The sequence below is a fragment of the Solanum pennellii genome, chromosome 1 (genome assembly GCF_001406875.1).
Source record: "Solanum pennellii chromosome 1, SPENNV200".
Taxonomy (NCBI): Eukaryota; Viridiplantae; Streptophyta; class Magnoliopsida; order Solanales; family Solanaceae; genus Solanum; species Solanum pennellii.
This window is the reverse complement of record NC_028637.1, coordinates 98,934,020-98,955,736: the sequence shown is the minus strand read 5'-3', so window position 1 is coordinate 98,955,736 and position 21,717 is coordinate 98,934,020. Positions and strand designations below refer to the sequence as shown.

The window sequence follows — 21,717 nt, the reverse complement described above, 5'->3', positions numbered from 1 at the left end:
ATAACCTATATAACATTCTCATGGAAGTGAAACCACAATGTATATACGATGAGCCAAATGCATTATATATAGCAACCATACAAGAATAAACTTGCTCAATCTTTGACACTCTTTTGGAATGTAAAATTACGGCACTGGCCTATTTCAATTCCAAAAGCTAGTTCCTTAGGGACGATTGCCCAAGTCCATATAAGCTGAAGACCACCATTCCGCAACAATTACTCAAGGGGTTGTGAACTGCCAAAAATGAACAGACATCATCTAGTAACTGTTTTTACTTAAATAGGAAAGGATGGTCTCTTTGAGATGATCATAAATGTATGGAGTTCACTAACAAAGAATTAAAAGTCCTTATAAAAAAAGAAAATATTTTTTTTATTAACACGTTTAAGATCATGAAATTAAAATATCTTTTGATTAATTCAAGATATCAAAGTTCAAAAATATTTTTTATTTTATTAAAATTTGTGTCAAGTCAAAATCAGACAAACAAATTGAAACAATGTGAGTAATATTTTACCCTTTTGATGCTTAACGTTAGACAATTGAAGCGTTGTGGTGCTTTGTTCAGCACACATGCCATATTTTTGCTACATATTATTAATTTATATCATAATCAAATCATATTGTTGAAACGTTAACAATTTGATAAAATAGTCATGTTTTTTCACCATTAGTTTTTAAAGCATCATTTAATAAACCTCTCTTAATTCAGTTATAGAAGAGTAATTTTTTTAATATAAATTATTTATTTTCTTCAATAATTTAAGAATTACATTCATAAAAATTAAAGTAATGCAAATTGCAATTCTTTTTATTTTTTATATTAAATCAAAATCACACAAATAAATTGAAATAAAAGGCATACTATTTTGCCATTATATGCTTCGCGTTAAACAATTGAAGCATGAATATCACATTTTTCCTTTTATTTTGGTTTTCCATTCGATATACAACACTTATATTGGAGCCTAACTATATTTGGATTCAGACAAAGTAGGGACCCATTCAAAAGGATCAAGATCTCTGATTTAGGGAGATAAAACTTTACCCGCTGCCCGGCCTTTCGTGGTCATGTCATATTTTTGTTTCATATTAATTTATGTCACTTACACGTTAACAATTTGATAAAGTTATCATATTTTTCTCACCTGTAAATTTTAAAGCATAATTTAGTAGAAAGTTTTTCCTCCATTTGTAGAAGAGTTTTTTCTTATAAATTTATATATTTTCTTTAAAAAATTAAGAATTGTTTCTCATTCATAAAATTTAAAGTAATACAAATTGCAACCTTTTTAATTTTTTGATCATGTATACAAATATTTAGGTTTTCACGTATACTATGCGATAAATTATAGCTATGAAATGATGAAAATGTTGAGATTTTGAATTAATTCAATAATGGATATATTGTCATAAATAGAGTTCATTTAATTAGGAGATTAAACTTGGGAGGTCTTCACTATTTTAGCTCCTGTTACAACATGTAACTCCAAAGTTACTCAAAATTTCATGTTTTCCACCTCTTCTCTAATGGAATCAAACAGCACGGTGGAAAGATAACGCTCTCCAGAACTAGCCATAATTATCTGCATACATAATTTTAAACCATTGTTCAAATTTTTTAAGGAGACACAGAAAGAAAGGGTGTTATCAGGTTACTCATGAAGTAGATTTAACTTACCACAATAAGTTTCCCAGCGTTTTCGGGCTTTTTTGCTACTTGTACTGCTGCAGCAGCTGCAGCCCCTGATGATATTCCTACCTGAAAATATTCCAGGAGAATAATCGTAATGATATCAGAACGGACAATATCACAAAGTGAAGCTGAGGACTGACAATTCATGGACTCAAAAGTGATCATTATTGTCCGGTGAACTTACCAGCAGACCTTCTTTCAATGCAAGAAGCTTTGCCATTTCAATAGCTTCATCGCTAGATACCTGAACATTAATAAAAACAGAACTTATACACACTCAACAGATAATCTGACAACTACTTATACGGTATACAGCCTTACTTGAAGAACTCCATCCAGGATGCTGAGATCGAGAACAGGTGGGATAAAACCAGGACCAATTCCTTGGATTTTATGTGGCCCTGTAATGGTAACATACAATGATCAAAGAATAGCGATGAAAACAGAGTTGAGCTTGAGAAACTCGAACTAATGCAATGGCATGTTAGTTGACTGACCTAGTTGTCCTCCATTTAGAAATGCATTTTCAGTTGGTTCTAAACCATATACCTGATTTTTTAGACAAGAAAAGAGAATCACAAATCAAGTCAAAAATGAAAGAACAATACCGCTAATGATAAATAACCTCACCTTTATTTCTGGATTCTTCTCCTTGAGGAACTTTCCAATTCCTGTTACTGTGCCTCCAGTCCCAATCCCAGCAATGAAAATGTCAACTTTCCCTCCCGTACAATTCCATATTTCAGGTCCAGTTGCTTCATAATGGATCTACAAAATGTATACTTTATAAATACTATATGTTTTTTTAACTATAACAAATGAATCATGAGTTATTACCTTTGGATTGGCAGGGTTCTTGTCCTGACCAAGAAAATAACAGTTGGGTGTTGTGTCTTTTATCTCTTGGGCCTTCTTAAGCACCTCATGTATGCCTTTGTCACGATCCGTGATGTATAACTCAGCCCCCAAAGCTTTAAGAACAATCCTTCTCTCAATACTAGATGATCCTGACATCACTATCACGAGTTTATACCCACGAGCTGCTGCAATAGACGCAAGACCAATGCCGGTATTTCCACTGGATGTCTCTAGAAGGACAGTCTTACGCCACCATTATTATTTCATCATTTGAAAACCAAGAAAAATAACTTCAGTTCAGTACAAATTCACATCACTATCAAGAGAAATATGTTCCTTTTTCCTCTTGCTATTAATTCTCATACAAATTTTCACTAACCTTTCCAGGTCTAATAATGCCCCTGTCTTCTGCATCTTTGATCATATTCCATGCGACCCTACATATTAAGAATTGCAAGTTAGAATATAATTCGAGATTTTGCAAATTGAGCGAAGAAACAGGATGAGGGGAGTGAAAGATAAACACCTATCTTTAATACTTGAGCATGGTTGCATTGTCTCCATTTTGGCTGCAATTTTGGCAGCACAACCTTCCGCGATTTTGTTGAGATATACCATAGGGGTGCTTCCAATAAGCTACATCGTGAAGACAACAAAAAATGCGATGATGATATGATTCTAAACAAGGAAGATGTAAAAAATACCAAAAAAATTTATTTCAGAAAGGGAACTACTTCCGTGACATCTTTCGCAATTTCATGACTCTTCTCTTCCATATTTCCTTGCTCACTTACTGTAACAAGAAAAAAAAGCTAAATATATTTAATTGTAGAAAGAAGATAGAACATATGTAACTTACAACACAATTAAAATATAATCAGCCTATAATATTAACAAAAGGAGCTGTTATTTCCACAACAATCAGCCTGTAATATTAAAACATAAATTACTTTCAAGGAGCAGTCAACTATCAGTCTACCACTAATAAAGCTGATTGTTGCGGAAGCATAATATATATAGAGATGTGGCTGGTAATACTCGTCCTTATTTACTTATCAAATATTTTGTATGTTATTTTATGACAAATAGTAAGGATAATTTTTTTTTTATTACACTCTCAGTTGTGGGTTAATGTCTTTGAAAAATAAAATACAATGATAAATATATTTGAGACCCCATTAATTCATAAGGTTAAAATATTAAACTCACTATACCAATAACTATTTTCTTAATAGGTTTGTCAAATTAAAATTTAATCAGTAAAAAGGGACGGAAAAAATAATAAATAATACAACAATAAAAAACACCAAAAATTTATAAGTTAACAAAAATAAATTGACCTAATTCTCGAATACAACCAACCAAAATTTATTCCACTTAAAAATGTCTTAAAGTGAGAAGCAGTGCTGGCTCCATGGTGAAGCAAGTCAGGCACTAGCTTTGGACATAATAACTATGATCTTTTTTTTTTTTTGGAAAAAAATAATTTATTATTATTTTATTTTCAAATAGAAAATTATATCTAAAAATTAGAGTTTGTCAGGATATGAATATAAATTGAATTTGCTTTTTAATTTTCTGAATGATTCGAAGTGAAAATTGTAAACGCTTTTTTTTTTGGAGTTTTCAAATTCATAAGACATTGTAGAAGGTATTTTTTATATACAAATTCTTTTTATAATCACTTTCACACAACAAACAATTTATTCTAGAAATTATATTAATGCATGAATTTTTTAATATAACAAATCAAACGTTCAATAAAAAATAATAACAATATAATTAGTACTAACATAGCTAATTTCATATGTCATAACTTATATTGAAATCAAACGAGTTATAAATAGGTAGATATTGTAGTATTTATATGTGGACCATTCTAAAACATTAGGTTAGGCGATAGTCTAATTGACAAAAAAGTGAGAAAATCAAGTAGCTCACTAATCTGTGTTAAAGGAGGACACTTATTTTACATTGTAAGATGAATTTACCCCTATTTAAATTGATAATATCATAATTACCCACATTTTCTCTATCCTGCAAACTGTCAGTCTGTCACGCTTTAAGTTTGAACAAGGCGACAAGTACTATATGAACATGTACTTTACACGATAGGAAACTATAATTTATGTATTTTCCTATTATTTCATCATATAACGTCCTACGAGTTATTCATTATTATGAAGTGCCTAGTAATTTGCCTAATTGATGCCTTGTGACTATCTCTAAACAAATTATCAGAATTTTTTACCAAACTAAGTCATTATATAAAATAATTTACCAAAATAATACATTTTTTCAAAATTTTACAAAACTAGTATAAACGTATTTCACAGTAACGTTTTAGGGTATATTTCAATTTTTAAAAACTAACAGCGTTAGGTTGATATACGTTACTCACAATAACGTTTTAGGAGTAAAACGTTATTGTGAGTAACGTATATCAATCTGACGCCGTCAACTTTTAAAAAATAAAATATACCCTAAAACGTTACTTTGAAATACGTTTATACTAGTTTTGTAAAATTTTAATCGCGATCTAACACAAGGTATGCCCTCCGTGGGCTCGCTATGAGGGTCTTGCGCGAAGGTCATATGTGCCATATTATTCCTATTTACAACACTTTAGACAAATATGTCATGTGATTTTTATTATTTTTTTTTTAGATATTTCAAGTAAAGACGCAATATCATTATTATGATATCAATACAAAGACGTGTGAAATGTGGAGACAAATTAATTTGAGTGCAAAAAGAGTATAGGCATGTGTGCCTTAACAATAGATTGAGGAGGTTTTAGCTTTACATACCTTCTTAAATAATTGCAAGTAACCAGATCATCTCTTTAGGCATTAAATCTCAATGTCAAGCTCCAACTACTCTAATATTATTTCAAAATTAGTTTAATGCTCCAACATTATCAAATAAAAACTTCAAGAGTATTCTTAAGCTTCTTTGAAATAGAGCTAGTGGTAGTTTATACTTTTGTAGTTGAATGCGGATATACTGGATCTTATGAAATTCGAATCAATCGCCCAACTCTTGATTTTTCTCTACTTTCCCCAAATATAATGACCAAGCTTTATGTTTATCTTCACAGTATATATATATATATATCCTTGATGTCCATTTTCCTTTTCTTCTTCTTGTTTTTGCCACGATAGCTGGACCCATATGTCAGAAGTAGTGCCGACAAAATAAGCACATATATTTGGTGATTCGCTCAATCGGTTCATAATTTAATGAATTGGGTGAGTGATTTTTACATGGGTAAAATATGGATTGATATTCATATTTGACCCATAAAAATATGGATAAAATATGGATTAGTCAAATGAGTTAACGTTTTAACTTTTATTCACTCAGCATTCATGATATCAGTAAAAATTAGTGTAACTTCTCTTCCTTTTTATGTTACTAGTTCTCGAACACGTGCAACGCGTGTGTATTTCATACCATTTTAAACTACACGAACACAAAGCCAACTATGAACCCGTGTGCTCCAAGCATAGTCCATGTCCTCATTTTAAAGTTCAAATATGCAAAGGCATTAACAGAAAGTGTTGGTCAATATTTATAGCTAAATCAGTTATATTGGAATAAATTTATCTGAAAGTAGACTCTTTTTGGAGAAGAAATCTAACCAAAGAAGGCAAATGAAATAATTGGACAAACCCAACTTATGATACACTTTATAGAGTATTTAACGAATGTAGAAAGATTGATCAGAATAAATATCATTGAGAAGATTAAACTATGTGACAACCAATAATAACAAAGAAATTTTATATATTAAAATATGAATGAAGAATGTAAAAAGAGAAGATGAAAGAAAGAAAATTTAATGAGTGAAATAAATTTTAGAGTTCCTACACACAAGAATTGTAGGAATAGTAGATAAAAAAATTTTCTTGGAAAAGTTAAATTTATAGAACAAAATTATGGAAACATGAAAAGACACATGGAAAATTAAAATGTCAAATACTATAAAATAAAACTAAGTGAAGCATGTTTAATATTTTTCATTAAAAAAAAGGCTAAAATATCTTGGGCGAAGCAGAGATGAAAACAGGGGAAGTTCCTATGTACTTGACCTAATTGTCCTCCATTTAGAATTGCATTTTCAGCTGGTTCTATACCATATACCTTTATTTCTGGATTCTTCCCCTTAAGGAACCTTCCTGCTCCCGTCGCCGTGCCTCCAGTCCCGATCCCTGCAATGAAAAAATCAACTTTTCCTCCTGTGCTCTTTTATATTTCTAGTCCAGTTTTTTCATAATGGATTTGTACATTCATATTTGATAAGCATGACGATGTTTTTATAGCAAATTAATGAACAAGTTATTTGTATTGGCAGGATTCTCAAACTGATGAAGAAAATGACTGTTTGGGGTCCTGTCTAGTATCTCTTGGACCTTCTGAAGCACACCATCTATACCTTTTGCTGGATCTGTGATGTATAACTCAGCCCCAAAAGCTTTAAGAACAATCCTTCTCACAATACTATACGATGATGCCATCACTATTACGAGTTTGTAGCCACGAGCTGTAGCTGTAAATGCAAGCCCAATGCCGGTATTACCACTGGTTACCTCAAGAAGGACACTCTTTCGACCACCATATTATTTCAACATTTGAAAATTACAAGTAAATCCTTTCAGTTCAGCAGTTGTCAATAGGACAGAATAAGTATTCTCGAAACGAATTCCCCAAACCTTTCCAGGAGTAATTAGGCCCTTAGCTTCTGCATCTTTGATCATACTATATGCAATCCTACAAATCAGTAACAGATGTGAAAAATTTCGTAAATTCAACGTTACTAACCTGTACTTATAAGGTTATTCAAAATAGAAACAGAAATAAGAAGAAGTAGACAGAAAACAAAAAAAAATAATCCGAGTCCACAAAAATTACTGTGTCTCCTTAAGAAATCTAATCCCCTCATTATACCTGAGGTTATGAATTAATTTCTTCCAAGATAAAATGGATTAATCCTGTTAAAGAAATAGCGGTACCTCAAACTTCTTTAACTTCAGCGAACTTAAGAATAGTAACAAGTCGCATAGACTCAATCGATTGACACTTTGATTTTTAGAGAAAAATATATGCAGAGAAGGAAAAATTTCAGTATTTAAAAAAATGAAAAACACTTCCTTTTATAGCCATTTTCAGCAAGAAACGTGTCTGTTCCCAAAAATCTGTTTCAGACCCGTTTTATCCAGAGAGTTGTGTCTTTTGAAAAAAATAACAACTTTTCGAAAAATGTGTCTGTTGGGAAAGTAACGACTTTTCGAAAAGAGTAACAACCTTTCGGAATGTTACCGTTACACGCGAATTAATTCTGTTAATTAACTAATTAACTAACATCCTGAATTAATTAATACGAGATAATATTAACAGGATTTATTTGATTAACAAAAATTGATTAAATAAATTTTGTCCAAAAAATATATCAATCAATTGCCAAATCCAAATTCGAAGCCGAGCGAGCGACGACGGCGCGAGGGGGCACCTTCTTTATAGCTCTTTAAGAAGTAAAGGAAGTGTTTCCTTATATAAGGACAAAAAGTTCCCTTTCTTTTTCCATTATGTGATAAATGACTTTTCATTTGCACTTTGCAAATGACTTTTCATTACCTCCAAATTAGTTCCCTTACTTTTCTCTCTTTTCTTTTCTTATTCACACTTTGCTAAATCCAACGATCCTCCACATGAATGGGAAATGACTATTGTTAAAACATATGCATGAAAAAACTTGTGTGTCTTGTAAGTAAGGGTTAATCGCATCTGGATAAATAGGTTTCCTTTTAAACTTTTCGTAGTGAACATATATCAGATATACTCGGTCAATCGGTAGATTTGATATCTTTGAACCGTCGAACTTTGGTGTATACCTAAACAACATAAGTCACACAATCAACCCTTGAACTATTCTTAGTTCTCATTGTTTTGTTCGTTTCAGCCTTGAACACATCCGGATAGTAAGTGCTTAGAGAACTGGCCTTACCGGGTTCTCCTTGGCAGCGATTTACTTCAAAAATTAAAAAAAAAAAATAAGTAAATGGTATATCGCTAAAAATTTTTAAAAAGGAGGAGAAAATAACGTAAAATCACTGCCTTTGAAGCGATTTATTTTTAAAAAAAATTGATTTACAGTTGCTGCCTTGGCAGCGATTTGTTTTAATTTTTTTTTTTTTAAAAAAAGTAAATTGTACAAATCACTACTATAGCAGCGATTTTTCTTAACTCCGGCGAACAAAATCGATTCCCAAGCTGTTTTACCGTTTTGGTTTAAAAAAAAATTCATATACCGTTTTAAAATTTTTGTTAATGTTGTTCACTCTTTAGACTCCGAACTCCAAAATATCGTTTCTATATAATAATTTGTGTGGGGTGGGGGGTGAACTAAAATTATATGTCTGTACTGAGTACAAGTCCAAAATACCTAGCTTTTTAAAACACCTGAGATAAAAAATAAGCTTATTTTTTCCAACGAATTCAGGTTTAGGCCTCATTTGTTTCCATAAAAATTAAGAGGTCTGAATCTGAATACGCACTAAATAATAAGATTTGCATTAAAATCTAGATGTTTTGATCTGAATACATATCTGAATATTAAGATGTGGTCTCTAAATCGGAACACTAAATAATTAATGTTGTTTGTTTTCAATATTTGAACGTGGAAGTGAAACTGAACATTATATTAATAAAATATTATAAAATTTTCATTCAACAAAATATATCACTTTTGATTAAAAAAAATAAGTTTTAAAAGTTTTAATAATCATGATTTGGAGTACTATTTCTTCATTCAAAAACCTTGATAAACAAAAATACACCAAAAGTATTATTGCAACCAGTGTTCTTGACACACATCAATACAAGAAAATTATTAATATAAAAAAAATAATTGAAAAGATTTATGAAAACTTACCAGTTAGGGAAAAAATGGTCTTTTAGTTATGAGATAAAAAGGCACGCCCGAAGCAGAGAAACTATGATTTATTATTTGATAACTTATCAAATGAGTTTGAATGTTATTCAGACCTCATATTAAGTGCAAACAAATGAGGCCTTAATCAAATACGGGACAAAAAAAATGGAATAAGGAACAATTAGCATGAAATTTGAAGTATCAGGGGTGTTATAGTAATTTGTTCATTTGAGTTACACTTATTAAAGCTCCACTGCTTATTCAAAAGATTATGAGCAATCAGTTCTGTAAAAAAATAATACTAATAATAATAAGTACTTTACAAACAAAATTATACAGCAACCCAAAAGAATTACAAAGTTTATACAATATATGCAAGAGATATAAGTTAACTTCTTTTTGCTTTTTTTAGTTCAACTCGTAATATTTTGACGTTTTCTTAAATGCATGTATTTTTGGAAAAGAAATTAAAGTAAAACTACAGTAAGCTAAGATAAAAACATTTTTTTTTTTAAAAAAAAGTTTAAAATATATTTTGTACGTTTAATTTGGAAGAACATTTGCTGGCATCAGACTACAGTATCCTGAATCGTGATATAATTTCTTCAATTTTAGTTGTTGTCTTTAATTAACATTGTTTTCATAATACAGCTGCCAAACAATACTATAAAAACGTAAACATTTGTAATATTTATATGTGGACCATTGTGAAATTAATATAGAGATTATGGTAAGGCAATAGTCTAGTTAACAAAGAAGTGATATTTCTATTTTTTAAGAACAATTTACGCTTTTTTTGACGACGCTACATGATGGAAGCCTTTCTCCATTGGCATAAGCCATTGAAAAATCAATACTTCTTTGTTGGCGGAACGAAGGGCTAAATAGAAATAGTGGTTACACCATTCAAATGTTACAAATGTTTGTATTTCGAATAATATTTCACTGATTTATTAGGATGTTACACTTGAGTGCATCTTTCCTCAAGTTAAAAGAAGCATAAAGTTACTCAAAAGTCATGTTCATCACCTCTTCTCTAATAGAATCAAACAGCACAGTGGAAAGATAACGCTCCCCGAAACTAGGGAAGATGACCTGCACAGAGAATTGAAAGAGAATTTTAGGCCAAAGTTCATTTGCAAAATTGGAAGAACCATGAGCTCATCAAGGATTCCCCAAGTTCAGAGATGAAATAGATATCAATAAGCTTAATGAAGTAGATCTAACTTACCGCGATAAGTTTGCCAGCATTTTCGGGCTTTTTTGCTACTTGTACTGCTGCAGCAGCTGCAGCACCTGATGATATTCCTACCTGAAAATATTTCCAGGAGAAAAATGATGATATCAGAACGGACATCACAAATGAAGCAGACGACACAGAAGTGATCTTTATCGACAGGTGAACTTACCAGTAGGCCTTCTTTCAACGCAAGAAGCTTTGTCATTTCAATAGCTTCAATACTAGATACCTGAACATAAATGAAAACAGAAGCTATCATCATACCAGGAAATATAGCAAGTGAACCAAAAAATCAACAGCATTAGAAACATATGAGAGGACATTAAGGGTGTGTTCGGTATAAAGGAAGGAAAATAAGTGGTTTCTTACTAATCTTCTTGTGCTCGGTATGTACGCAAAAAATACTATCCTAAAACCACTTATATATAATCTAAAGTCCAATACTTTGGATGGTGAGGCTGGGGGTTATGGAGGTAGGGGTGAAGATGAGGTGTGTTGGAGCGTGGGGAGGACAGGACACACTCAATGTAGAATACGACTTGTGAAACTTGTTTTCCCTAATTCCATTAGGAAAGTCGTTCTCCTTATTTTTAAGCAACTTGTTTTCCTAAACAAAATGTTCACCAAAAACTTCAACCAGCCAAACATGGAAAATAAGAAAACCTACAATGAATTCACTTTGATCTGTTAATGAACTAAATCAGATAGATATGTTTCAGAGATAAGAGTAAACTGGAAACTTTTACATTGAAAAGTCACGATTATTCTGGAGATTCAGATAATTCTGTCAACAAAAGGATATATCTAACCATACCCTACATAGCGATCTAGTCTATGTTCGCCTACTTCATATCTCTGCTTCTGTGAGTCGTGAATGTGTTTAGTTTTATATCAACCAAATTGAAATCGTCAGTCAGAGTATAGCAGATTCATCACCTGGTTAAAGTTATTTGCAAGAAATTAAGGTTTTATAGCAAAATCTCACTCACATTGAGCGGAAATCTAAATGTTTGTAGAATCTGAGAGCTACTTATATGGTATACAGCCTTACTTGAAGAACTCCATCCAGGATGCTTTGATCGAGGACGGCTGGGATGAAACCAGCACCAATTCCTTGGATTTTATGTGGCCCTTTAACATTTAATACACACATATCAGTATAGGATAAATAATAGTTGATAGAAGCAGAGATGAAAACACATTGTGTGAGAAATGAGCTGGCAATCCTCTCAATTCAAAGAGAGTATAGAAATGATGCAATGACATATTAGTTTCTATATTGATTTGGATATTCTGAGAAAACACAGAAAGATGGAAACTTGACTAACCTAGTTGTCCTCCGTTTAGAATTGCATTTTCAGCTGGTTCTATACCATATACCTTTATTTCTGAATTCTTCTCCTTAAGGAACCTTCCTGCTCCCGTCACCGTGCCTCCAGTCCCAATCCCTGCAATGAAAATATCAACTTTTCCTCCTGTGCTCTTCCATATTTCTGGTCCAGTTGTTTCATAGTGGATCTGTAAATTGATACTTGATAAGTATGATGTTTTTTTTTAATAGCAAATGAACAAATTATTTGTAAAGGAGGCACCTTTGGATTGGCAGGATTCTCAAACTGACGAAAAAAATGACTGTTTGGCGTCCTATCTAGAATCTCTTGGGCCTTCTGAAGCAATCCATCTAAACCTTTGGCTGGATCTGTGATGTATAACTCAGCCCCCAAAGCTTTAAGAACAATCCTTCTCTCAAGACTATACGATGATGGCATCACTATCACGAGTTTGTAGCCACGAGCTGCAGCTACAAATGCCAGACCAATGCCAGTATTACCACTGGTTACCTCAAGGAGGACAGACTTCAACGGCCATTATTTCCACAGTTCGAAAAACAAGGAAATATCATTTCAGTTCAGCCTTTCAGGCATATAATCATGCAGAGCATAGGGAACTAAAAGTAAAAGTTTCCATCTCTCTAAGGACGAAATTTCGAATAAACTGGTATTAAGAGAAACGGGCATACATGAAAAATATTATGTTAAGCTTATTTTATCATCACATCAAATTTTATGAACAGTACTTGGGAATAATATAATATAACATCTCTTCAAGCTGCTACTTTTTCCTCCTAATACGGATTCTCAGATGAACTTCACCAACCTTGCCAGGGGTAATCAGGCCCTTATCTTCGGCATCTTTGATCATACTATATGCAATCCTACATATCATAAGTAGCAGATGTGAAAAAATCCATAAATTCAAGATTTTCCCAAATTTAGATAATAATGATGTACACACTAGAAACAGGAAGAAAGATAAGTCCCAAGAAGAAACTGAATCAGGGGATTACCTGTCTTTGACACTCGCGCATGGTTCCATTGTCTCCAATTTGGCTGCGATTTGAGCAGCACAACCTTCGACAATTTTGTTGAGATATACCATAGGGGTGTTCCCAATAAGCTACATTGTGAAGACAACAAAATGAGATCATTGATGCTTAAAAAAAGACGACGTAAAAAGTACCAAGAAAGATATCAGCAAGGGAACTACTTCTGTGACATCCTTCGCTATATCATCCTTCTCTTCCATATCTCCTTACTGACTTACTGCAACAAGACAAAGAGCTTAATAATATCAAGAAGAGTACCTGAACCTACTAAACTCTCGATCATGGAAGTGAAACCACAACGTACGATGATCCAGATATAGAATTTGATATGTATAGAAACCATACAAGAGAAAGACCTATTCGAACTTTGACAGTGTTGATAATGATACCACAATAAAATCATCAACTCTACAAGTTATACTAAAGTGGGAATAGGTTGACAATTTTACAAGTCATACTAAAGTAGGAATAGGTTGAAATAAGTTACGATTATCTGGAACTAGAAATTGAAGAAGCAATCCTTTTTTTTGTTCAAAATGCTAGCTATACAAACTGTGTTCCTATTTCGATAATAATTTGAGATTACCACACACCTTTTACATGAATAACAAACAAAGATAATGTTAAAAGGAACTTCATCTTTTTGCTACATCTTCAACCATAACAATCCCACATTAGCTTTTTTCCAAAATAAAGTAAAATGAAAAAAAAATCACCTGATTAAATACTTACATCAAAAACCGATTAATTCAGACTCCCGTCACATAAGTCATTATTTAAGGGGATCCTAATAGGTTTTTTCATATATAGGTCTCGAACTTGTACCAAACTCTGGATTCTATAGAGGAATTTTATTGATCAACCATAATACTTGTTGGTGAGTAATGGTTACGAAAATACCAAAAGAGTACTAATTGAAAAAATAGTACTCTACCCAAAAAGGGGCAAATAAAAGTGTCCCCTAGATTAATTAAAGTGATGTTGAACTTTCCTTGAGAACAACAACAGAAGGTAGCAACCAAAAACAATAAATCCCAAAACTAAACATGTAGAGATGACAATTAACTTAAAGAGATCAGAAATGTTAACTCAAACAGTATCTGTTTTTGGTTATTGGAAGAGAAAACAATACCTCTGGGGGATACTTTCACAAGTTGCTACCTTCCTTATCCAGGGATTCACCAAAAACTCACATGAAAAAAAAAAAAAAACTAATAAGATTGGTGGGTATTTATATTTCTCTTTCAATTTGTTTATATACTTTTGACTTTATAAAGCAAACTTAGAAGAATCTTGCTCCATTAATAATATAAAATATTGCGAAATATCATCCAAAATTTTGATATTGTGGAATAATATTTATCGAATCAATGTAATAAGAAATTACTTTAAAAGTAACCATATGGAAATACGTATATAAACAACTGTGCAAATCCAAAATAGAGGAGCTTCGCATGTGCATCACACAGAAAAAGAAAAAAATAAAAACTTCATATGATGTGATGTGCAAGTTGTCTATATTAAAGTGGAGAGGATTCAGTCTATAGTTTTTTTTTTTACTATTTTTCTACTTAAAATTATATAATTATATAAAATGGCGGGCAATAAATTACAAACTATTTTGGTGATGCTTACAAATTGCATTTTAAGGAGAGTTTTAACATGAAAGAATTATCTTAGATGTCAAAATCAACTTATTAAATTGTGATCTACCCAACTCGTTTGTTTAAGAAAGGTGTAATTGCTTATTTTATTAACTGAATTTATTTTAACCCACTTAATTCTAACTTATTTTAAATATGTTATTACAAAGTTTGTCTTAATTTTTTTTATTTGTTATATTTTATATAGTCATAATATAATTTCTTTTTAAAAACTATTAAGTATTTAACTAAAATATTGGTAAGAATTTATTATGACCTTTATTAACTCATTTGACCTAATCTATTTCAATATTCTCATATTCGGCTCAATCCAATTATATAATCACCCAAAATTATCCTAATATAGATGTTCCTAGAGATGTTTGTATTTCCTTTTCCTAGCTTGTCATGTCAGGACAACTAAAAAATTCGAAAGTACAATTAAACTTTTCAACATTGAATTTCTTTTGTTATATTTTAAATACGTCTATTATTTGAGAGCTAAAAGCTGTTTTTTTTTTTAATTACAAATTTTATATGTTTTAAATATCCTTAGAAAAATGGCTCTTATGATAAGATTATAGTTTATTTAGTGTTTTTGAATGAATAAAAAATTCAATAAAGTAATATGGTAATTAATCCTGTGAAAAATAGAAAAAAAAACATAGGCGCAAAAACGCAAGCAATTACGTATGTATAGGATGTGCAAGTGGCAGACATATATTTATTCCAATAATACTTTATTGTATTTTCAGCCTCCTCATATTAAGTTTGGTGGTCACGATCTAACAAAAAAGAACTCATAGTGTTCTGTCAAATATATTTTTTCGAAGATTTTAGAGTTTGATATATTATTATTATACAGTAAGAACGTTGAATATTTCTATAATTGAATGATTCTGTTAGTGTATCAGGAATGCTATTTTACGTGAGATTTGTGACTTTAATGGTTTCTGTTTAATATGCTCTCTGTCTCAATTTAAGTAAAAGTATTGAACATAAAACATAAAAATAAAAGAAAGACTTGAACTTGNACCAAGATTTTAGAGTTTGATATATTATTATTATACAGTAAAAACGTTGAATATTTCTATAATTGAATGATTCTGTTAGTGTATCAGGAATGCTATTTTACGTGAGATTTGTGACTTTAATGGTCTCTGTTTAATATGCTGTCTCAATTTAAGTAAAAGTATTGAACATAAAACATAAAAATAAAAGAAAGACTTGAACTTGTGATCTAAATTTTTCTCTCTAAAAATTAGTAATCAAACTTAGATTTGTTATTCCTGCAGATCTTAGTATGAACAGAAACAAGAAGAAAGTTATGAAAGTTTCGTGTATTTTCAATTAATTCAAAAAAATATAAGCAACACATACTAGGTAACTCTATCACCAATGCTTAAACAATGCTTAAACAGAAAGGAAGAAGCCAGTGTTTTGTCTCTATATAACCTGTTATAACCCATCAAAACACTTGATACTGTAAAAATTATTCACAGAGTCGGTGTATACTGAACAATGAGCATAGACATGGCCAAACATTACTGAATTCGAACAGTATCAGCAAGTACAGTTTATGGAACCTCAACCTCTACGGGCTAATTAGCTAAATGCGATTGACACATACAATATGCCCTGAAAGAGTTGAGAATACTCTCATGTGAAAAAGCTATCGACATTTTGGATCCATCAGAAAGGTTTACTCTGTAAACAACTAATCTATCATAGTTGAGGTTTAGATTCTCACAAACCCAGTTTCTCATTTTGGTCAATCTTTATTCCTTTTTGTACATGTACTTCTTCCCCAATCAAAAAGATCCGTAGGCAACAATAAGAAAGACAGGAGCTGCAGTGATACCTAATTGATCTGAATTGACCAGTGCAACATCAAAGGGATGCAGAGCAAAAGGAAATGGGAAACAAATATTGCTTATGGACAATTACTACATTATCTCATAAACAATGTTCTCATTTATCATTGATATGACATCAAAGTAAGATTAAGACCAGACAGTCTAGCTGAGTTTTATTCTGTCAAACTATGTCACTTCATAATAGTGTCGGAGTCTTTCTAAGCACTAAATCTTTTGAGAAGAAGAGATTGTAAAAAATAGTTTCTCTTTGGGATCACTCTTGGGCATTGAAACAAACAGGGGTGGAGCTATCAAACATATCTCAACCAAAAGAAGGAAAAAGTGGAAGCTGAAAATGCTAATCATAAAGTTAGCACAAGGATTTTAAGACATAAATGTTCAGATAGAATAAATACCTTGTTTCCGTAACATACCTCTTAGCAATCAAGAGATACCTTTTGGGCTCATATTTTGTGTCTATGTGCATTATCATAAATAATCAAGGGATAGTCTGTCATGTAACAACCAATGCAATAACAAGATTGCTAATTGCCAAAAGAAAACAATGCGACATACAAACTGACGATAAAAAAAACATAAATGAATCAAATGCAAAACAGCAAACAAAAAGGAGAAAAGGACTCGCAATGAATAACGGATGTTGTTTAAACAGAGATGGTGCACTGGATTAGGACATTGGAGTCATATATACCTCTTACTGCTATGACATCGTTCAAATGCCTTGAAGTTTTGTTTCAGTTATCTTAGGCAACAAAGCGCAAGAACAATCCTATATACTTGAAAAAGGAATACATGACTCCACTCTGTTGAAGGTTGGCATATTTTGGTCTGTACTAATGATCAACTGGAATAAACCTTGCTTGAGCTAGTGTCATATTATGAAAAAGATACATCCTTTTGTGAACACTTAGTTCACATGTTTTCAAGGTATTATGCCATGTACGATAATTGAAACAAATATGGGTGAAACTGTAAACACACATCTTAATCAATAAAAAAAGGAAGCCGATAATGGTAGAAACAATCTAATAAGGGGGGAAAGAGTTTAAGACATATCTGTGGGGATAGAATAAAATGCCTCGTTCCATAGCATATCTTTAATACTCTATCTATTCTGGTGTCTAAATGAGAAGAAATTTTATACCTCCTGGGCTCATGTTTTGTATTAATGAGCACTTCCATAACTTATCAAGACGGAATCTGTCACCTAATGACCAATGCCATAAAAAGATAGAAAATTGCCAAAAAGGAACACTGTGAAATCAAAAGTGATGATACGGACACATAAATGAATTGAATACAAAATAGCAAACACAAGGGAAGAAAAGTTAACTTCAATGTTCACAGTAAATCACGATTGTTGTTTCAACAGGATGGTACATAGGATTAAGACATTAGACTCATATTTTACATATTACGTTACACCATTGTTCAAATGCCTTATTTTTTAATTTCAGTTACATCAGTCAACACAAGCAATAACAACCATACTTGAAAAACGGATATATACCAGTCACTCATGGTGAAGGTTGGTGTACTCCAGTCAGTACTAATGATCAACTGAAATAAACCTTTCTTGAGCTCGATTCGTATTGTGATAAAACACATCATACAGTGAATACTTAGCTTGTTTAGGAATAACTAATACCAGGATAGAATAAGCAATTATAAACTTGCCTCAGCTGACTTACACCGCTATGGCTACACGAATGTTATGTATAAACTTCTGCTCAATGTTAAATTCCATTCTAAACCATGTACAATTATTATACATGTACAAACACATAAACACAAATATACTAACTTCAAAACTTTCTCAAATAATCTGTTTTATTGAAGGAAATAACCAGACAAGAAGAACACAAATCCCAAAAGCAATCCACCATATATAAGCAGTGCCTTTTGGCCAGAAGTAAGAGTATTACCACCTAACCCATACTGCTGATTCTGAGCAAACCCAGCAATCTCCACACTCTTGCTATCAAAGAAACTCTTCGCAGCACCGCAAGTCGCACACCTCCAATCCTCCGGAAGCTTATCAAACGGCAACCCAGGAGGAATAGGATAAGAGGGGTCTCCAGTAGCTTCATTATACTTGTACCCACAAGACCTACACTCATAAATCCCAGTATTCAGCACTGCAAACTTCTCCTCAAGCCTCCTACTGTCAAATTTCTCCTCCTCCTCCTGCTCCTGCTCGGATTCCGAAGTGGGTGTCTCGTTAATCGGTTGTTCTGAGATGGGTTTGTCTTCTTGGGAGACATCAATAGATTTGGGTTGTAGATTGAATTGGGGTTTTGGGTATCTGTAAAAAGATGAAACTGAGTGGGATTTGATGTGAAATGGTGGGAATGTGAGATGGGTTTTGGTTTTTGGAGTGGATGGTTGTGTCAGTGAAGGTGATGAAGATAGGTTGAATGTGAAGGAAGCTCTAGTAGTTGCTGAAGCCATATGCTTTTTCTTCTTCTTCTTCACTGTTGATTTGGATGAAAATGGATCAGTGGTGTTTGAACTTTGAGTTCTTGGAGGGGTTTTGGTGTGTGGGGGACATGTGGATATAGAGAAACCAACCAAAAGGGATCCATCAAAAAGCATATGCCCTTTCAAATTTGGGGGAATTGGATAAGGTATAAATAAACTCATTCTAAAACTTATTTTTCTTTTCTGATTTTTTCTTTTTCACTAAAAGAAGTAAATTAGGAGAATTAAAAAACTCTACCAAGAATTTTTTTATAGACTCGATTTAAATGCTTCGCTTTAATTAAAAATGAAACAGTATTTACGAAATTTTTGATTATACAATTGCATACAAAGACAAAAAGATTCATATTTCATTTATATATTTATTCAATTCATATTTGTATTACATTGTTTGTCATCATAATTTCTTTGGAAATACCAAATGTCACATTATCAACGAAGTAGTATTCATTACGAAAGTATTTATTTTGAGTGACTATTTCTTTTCTTTCATTTATGTGCTATATAAACTAATTCAAAAGACATGATTTTTCTATAAAATACTTTTATATTATTGTCATATTTCTCTCTTTTTTATTTGTTGAAAATGTTTTGACATATTTTTTTATAAAAAAAAAAAGAGAAAATGCATAAGTATTTCTAGATTATGATCGAAATTCTAGAGACACATCTAAATTTAACTAGAGTCTTGAAGGTAAGTGAAGCGTGCACAAACTGGATACATGTCATTTTCAATTGATAACTTTATAATTAGTTAGTACACATATTTATGTATCATAAAACTTATATATATTTTATTATTTTTGTTTCCTTCATTGTAAAATATTTATTTTAATTTATTTTCACTTTTAATTTTTTCAATTAATTTATTCTCTTTTCACTTTTATTTTTTTTAATAAATTGTGTGTATTTAAAAAATAACTTTAAAGTGTCATTTACTTTTAATGTTTTAATATGTTTATGTTTTATTTGTTTTTCTTCACTTCTTTTGATATCTATTCAAAATTAACTTATTTTAAATACAAGACATTTGAAATCAAATCAAAACGAAAGACAAAGAAAATAAACTCAATAGAAAAATAAAAGAGAAAAAAATAAAATTAAGTAAAAAGAAATAGTTTCGATACAAGGTAAAAAAATGTATTAACTTAATTTAAATACAAGATAAAAAAATAAAAGTATTTTTTAAAAACTATTATTTAAAAAAAATACGAAATATTTTTTATAAACTTAAGAAATATTTTATTTATTTTAAAAAATATTTTTTAATTAAAAAATAAAAAATTATCTATTTTGCACACATGAAGGGCGAGTGTGTACAAACACAACCAACTTGGGTGGTTGAAGGTGCCACATCAACACAAAAGGTGCACAAAAACACGAATAAAATTAACTCAGGGGTAATAGGATATTTATTAAGTTAAGGTGTGTCACTGGGATTTCGGTCACAGGTTGGAAAGGTACTTATACACTATTCTTTAAAAAAATAACAAACTCACTCAACATGAGTTATCTCGAGTGGCGTTGTCGAGATCAAGACCAAAATATTATGTTGCGTGATGAATTCTAGGGGTGCACACATGTATATGTTCTATATTTGAGCTAATGTTAGAAATATATATTTCTTCAAGTCTGGATATGAATATTTACATGCATTTATTAATTTTAGAGTAGAAATTTATCAATATATTCATATTATTAGAGATTATATTATCGAATTTAGCTTTATATTCTTCTTGCTCTAATTTTTTTTGAAAAGAACTAATTAATTTAAATATTAAATATTTCTAAAAAGATTAAATGACCATTTTCATTCACAAAATTAATATTGTTCATCTAATAATTTATGCTGAGGAACTAAATTACTATGCAAACAGTATTGCTTTAATGCACAAAAAAAACACTATCTTTTTTAGAATTTTAAAGGTGAATTTAAAATTTACAAGTAATTTATCATGGTTCATGTATTATTAAAAAATCAGTCATTAATTTACACTTATCTAGCTCTTGTCTATTTATGATAAAAATATTTATCCTTATTTATTTATTTATTTTTGGGAAAATGATATTTTTAGTTCTTGTGTTAAGACTATATTCTTATTTAAGTCCTCGTGTGATCTAAGTTAGCATTATTAACCTTCAATTATATCAAGTGAGTGATTTTAGTCCTTCAACTTACAGATTCAAAAAAAATTAACAGAGAGTTCACCCCTAAATGGGACAGTTTGGGTATTTCCTTTTTAATTTTCTCTCTTTTAAGAACAAGCTAAGTCTTCCCTGTCTCTATCCAGAAGAACAAGTCCGTCGATTTGAGCTACAATTTCAAAAACCAACTTGATAGGCATTAACCTACCCTCTCACACCGACGAACGATAAATTATGCAACGAATGATTTTTTTTAAAAAAATTACGTTTTCTCAAACAATTACTTTAAAATATCCGAATTACCCCTTTTAGTAGTGAACTCTCTGTTAATTTTTTTGGGTCTGTTAGTTGAATGATTAAAACCACTCACTTGATATGATTAAAGGTTAATAGTGCTAAGTTAAATAACACAAGGACTAAAATAAGAAATTAGCCTTAACATATGGAATAAAAG

General features: G+C 31.2%; 4 protein-coding genes across 5 annotated transcripts; all 4 read right to left on the bottom strand.

Annotated features, from left to right (window-relative positions):
- Positions 1-1,366: 1,366 nt before the first annotated feature.
- On the bottom strand, positions 1,367-3,565 carry LOC107027739 (cysteine synthase-like). Its single transcript, XM_015228819.2, has 11 exons — positions 3,508-3,565; positions 3,292-3,350; positions 3,084-3,193; positions 2,937-2,994; positions 2,537-2,800; positions 2,330-2,467; positions 2,197-2,248; positions 2,021-2,100; positions 1,884-1,943; positions 1,685-1,765; positions 1,367-1,589 (listed from the first exon to the last, which is right to left on the bottom strand). Exons 2-11 carry the CDS (start codon positions 3,331-3,333, stop codon positions 1,503-1,505), a joined length of 972 nt encoding a protein of 323 aa, XP_015084305.1. The 5' UTR covers positions 3,334-3,350; positions 3,508-3,565; the 3' UTR covers positions 1,367-1,502.
- A 3,311-nt stretch (positions 3,566-6,876) lies between these two features.
- On the bottom strand, positions 6,877-7,317 carry LOC107025396 (putative inactive cysteine synthase 2). Its single transcript, XM_027913932.1, has 2 exons — positions 7,203-7,317; positions 6,877-7,109 (listed from the first exon to the last, which is right to left on the bottom strand). The coding sequence occupies exons 1-2, from the start codon at positions 7,315-7,317 to the stop codon at positions 6,877-6,879; spliced, it is 348 nt and encodes a 115-aa protein (XP_027769733.1).
- Positions 7,318-10,333: 3,016 nt separating this feature from the next.
- On the bottom strand, positions 10,334-14,525 carry LOC107008428 (cysteine synthase). 2 transcript variants are annotated; one of them, XM_015207462.2, is made up of 10 exons: positions 14,250-14,521; positions 13,279-13,334; positions 13,079-13,188; positions 12,889-12,946; positions 12,324-12,587; positions 12,060-12,249; positions 11,783-11,862; positions 10,901-10,960; positions 10,723-10,803; positions 10,334-10,586 (listed from the first exon to the last, which is right to left on the bottom strand). In XM_015207462.2, exons 2-10 carry the CDS (start codon positions 13,315-13,317, stop codon positions 10,497-10,499), a joined length of 972 nt encoding a protein of 323 aa, XP_015062948.1. In that variant the 5' UTR covers positions 13,318-13,334; positions 14,250-14,521; the 3' UTR covers positions 10,334-10,496. The 2 variants fall into 2 exon arrangements, 1 of the variants encoding a protein (XP_015062948.1); XR_003578199.1 differs by lacking the exon at positions 10,334-10,586 and adding an exon at positions 11,546-11,667 and having other exon boundaries at positions 10,751-10,803; positions 14,250-14,525.
- A 3,673-nt stretch (positions 14,526-18,198) lies between these two features.
- Positions 18,199-19,295, bottom strand: LOC107008255. Its single transcript, XM_015207208.2, has one exon. It carries the CDS (start codon positions 19,278-19,280, stop codon positions 18,468-18,470), a length of 813 nt encoding a protein of 270 aa, XP_015062694.1. The 5' UTR covers positions 19,281-19,295; the 3' UTR covers positions 18,199-18,467.
- Positions 19,296-21,717: the final 2,422 nt, after the last annotated feature.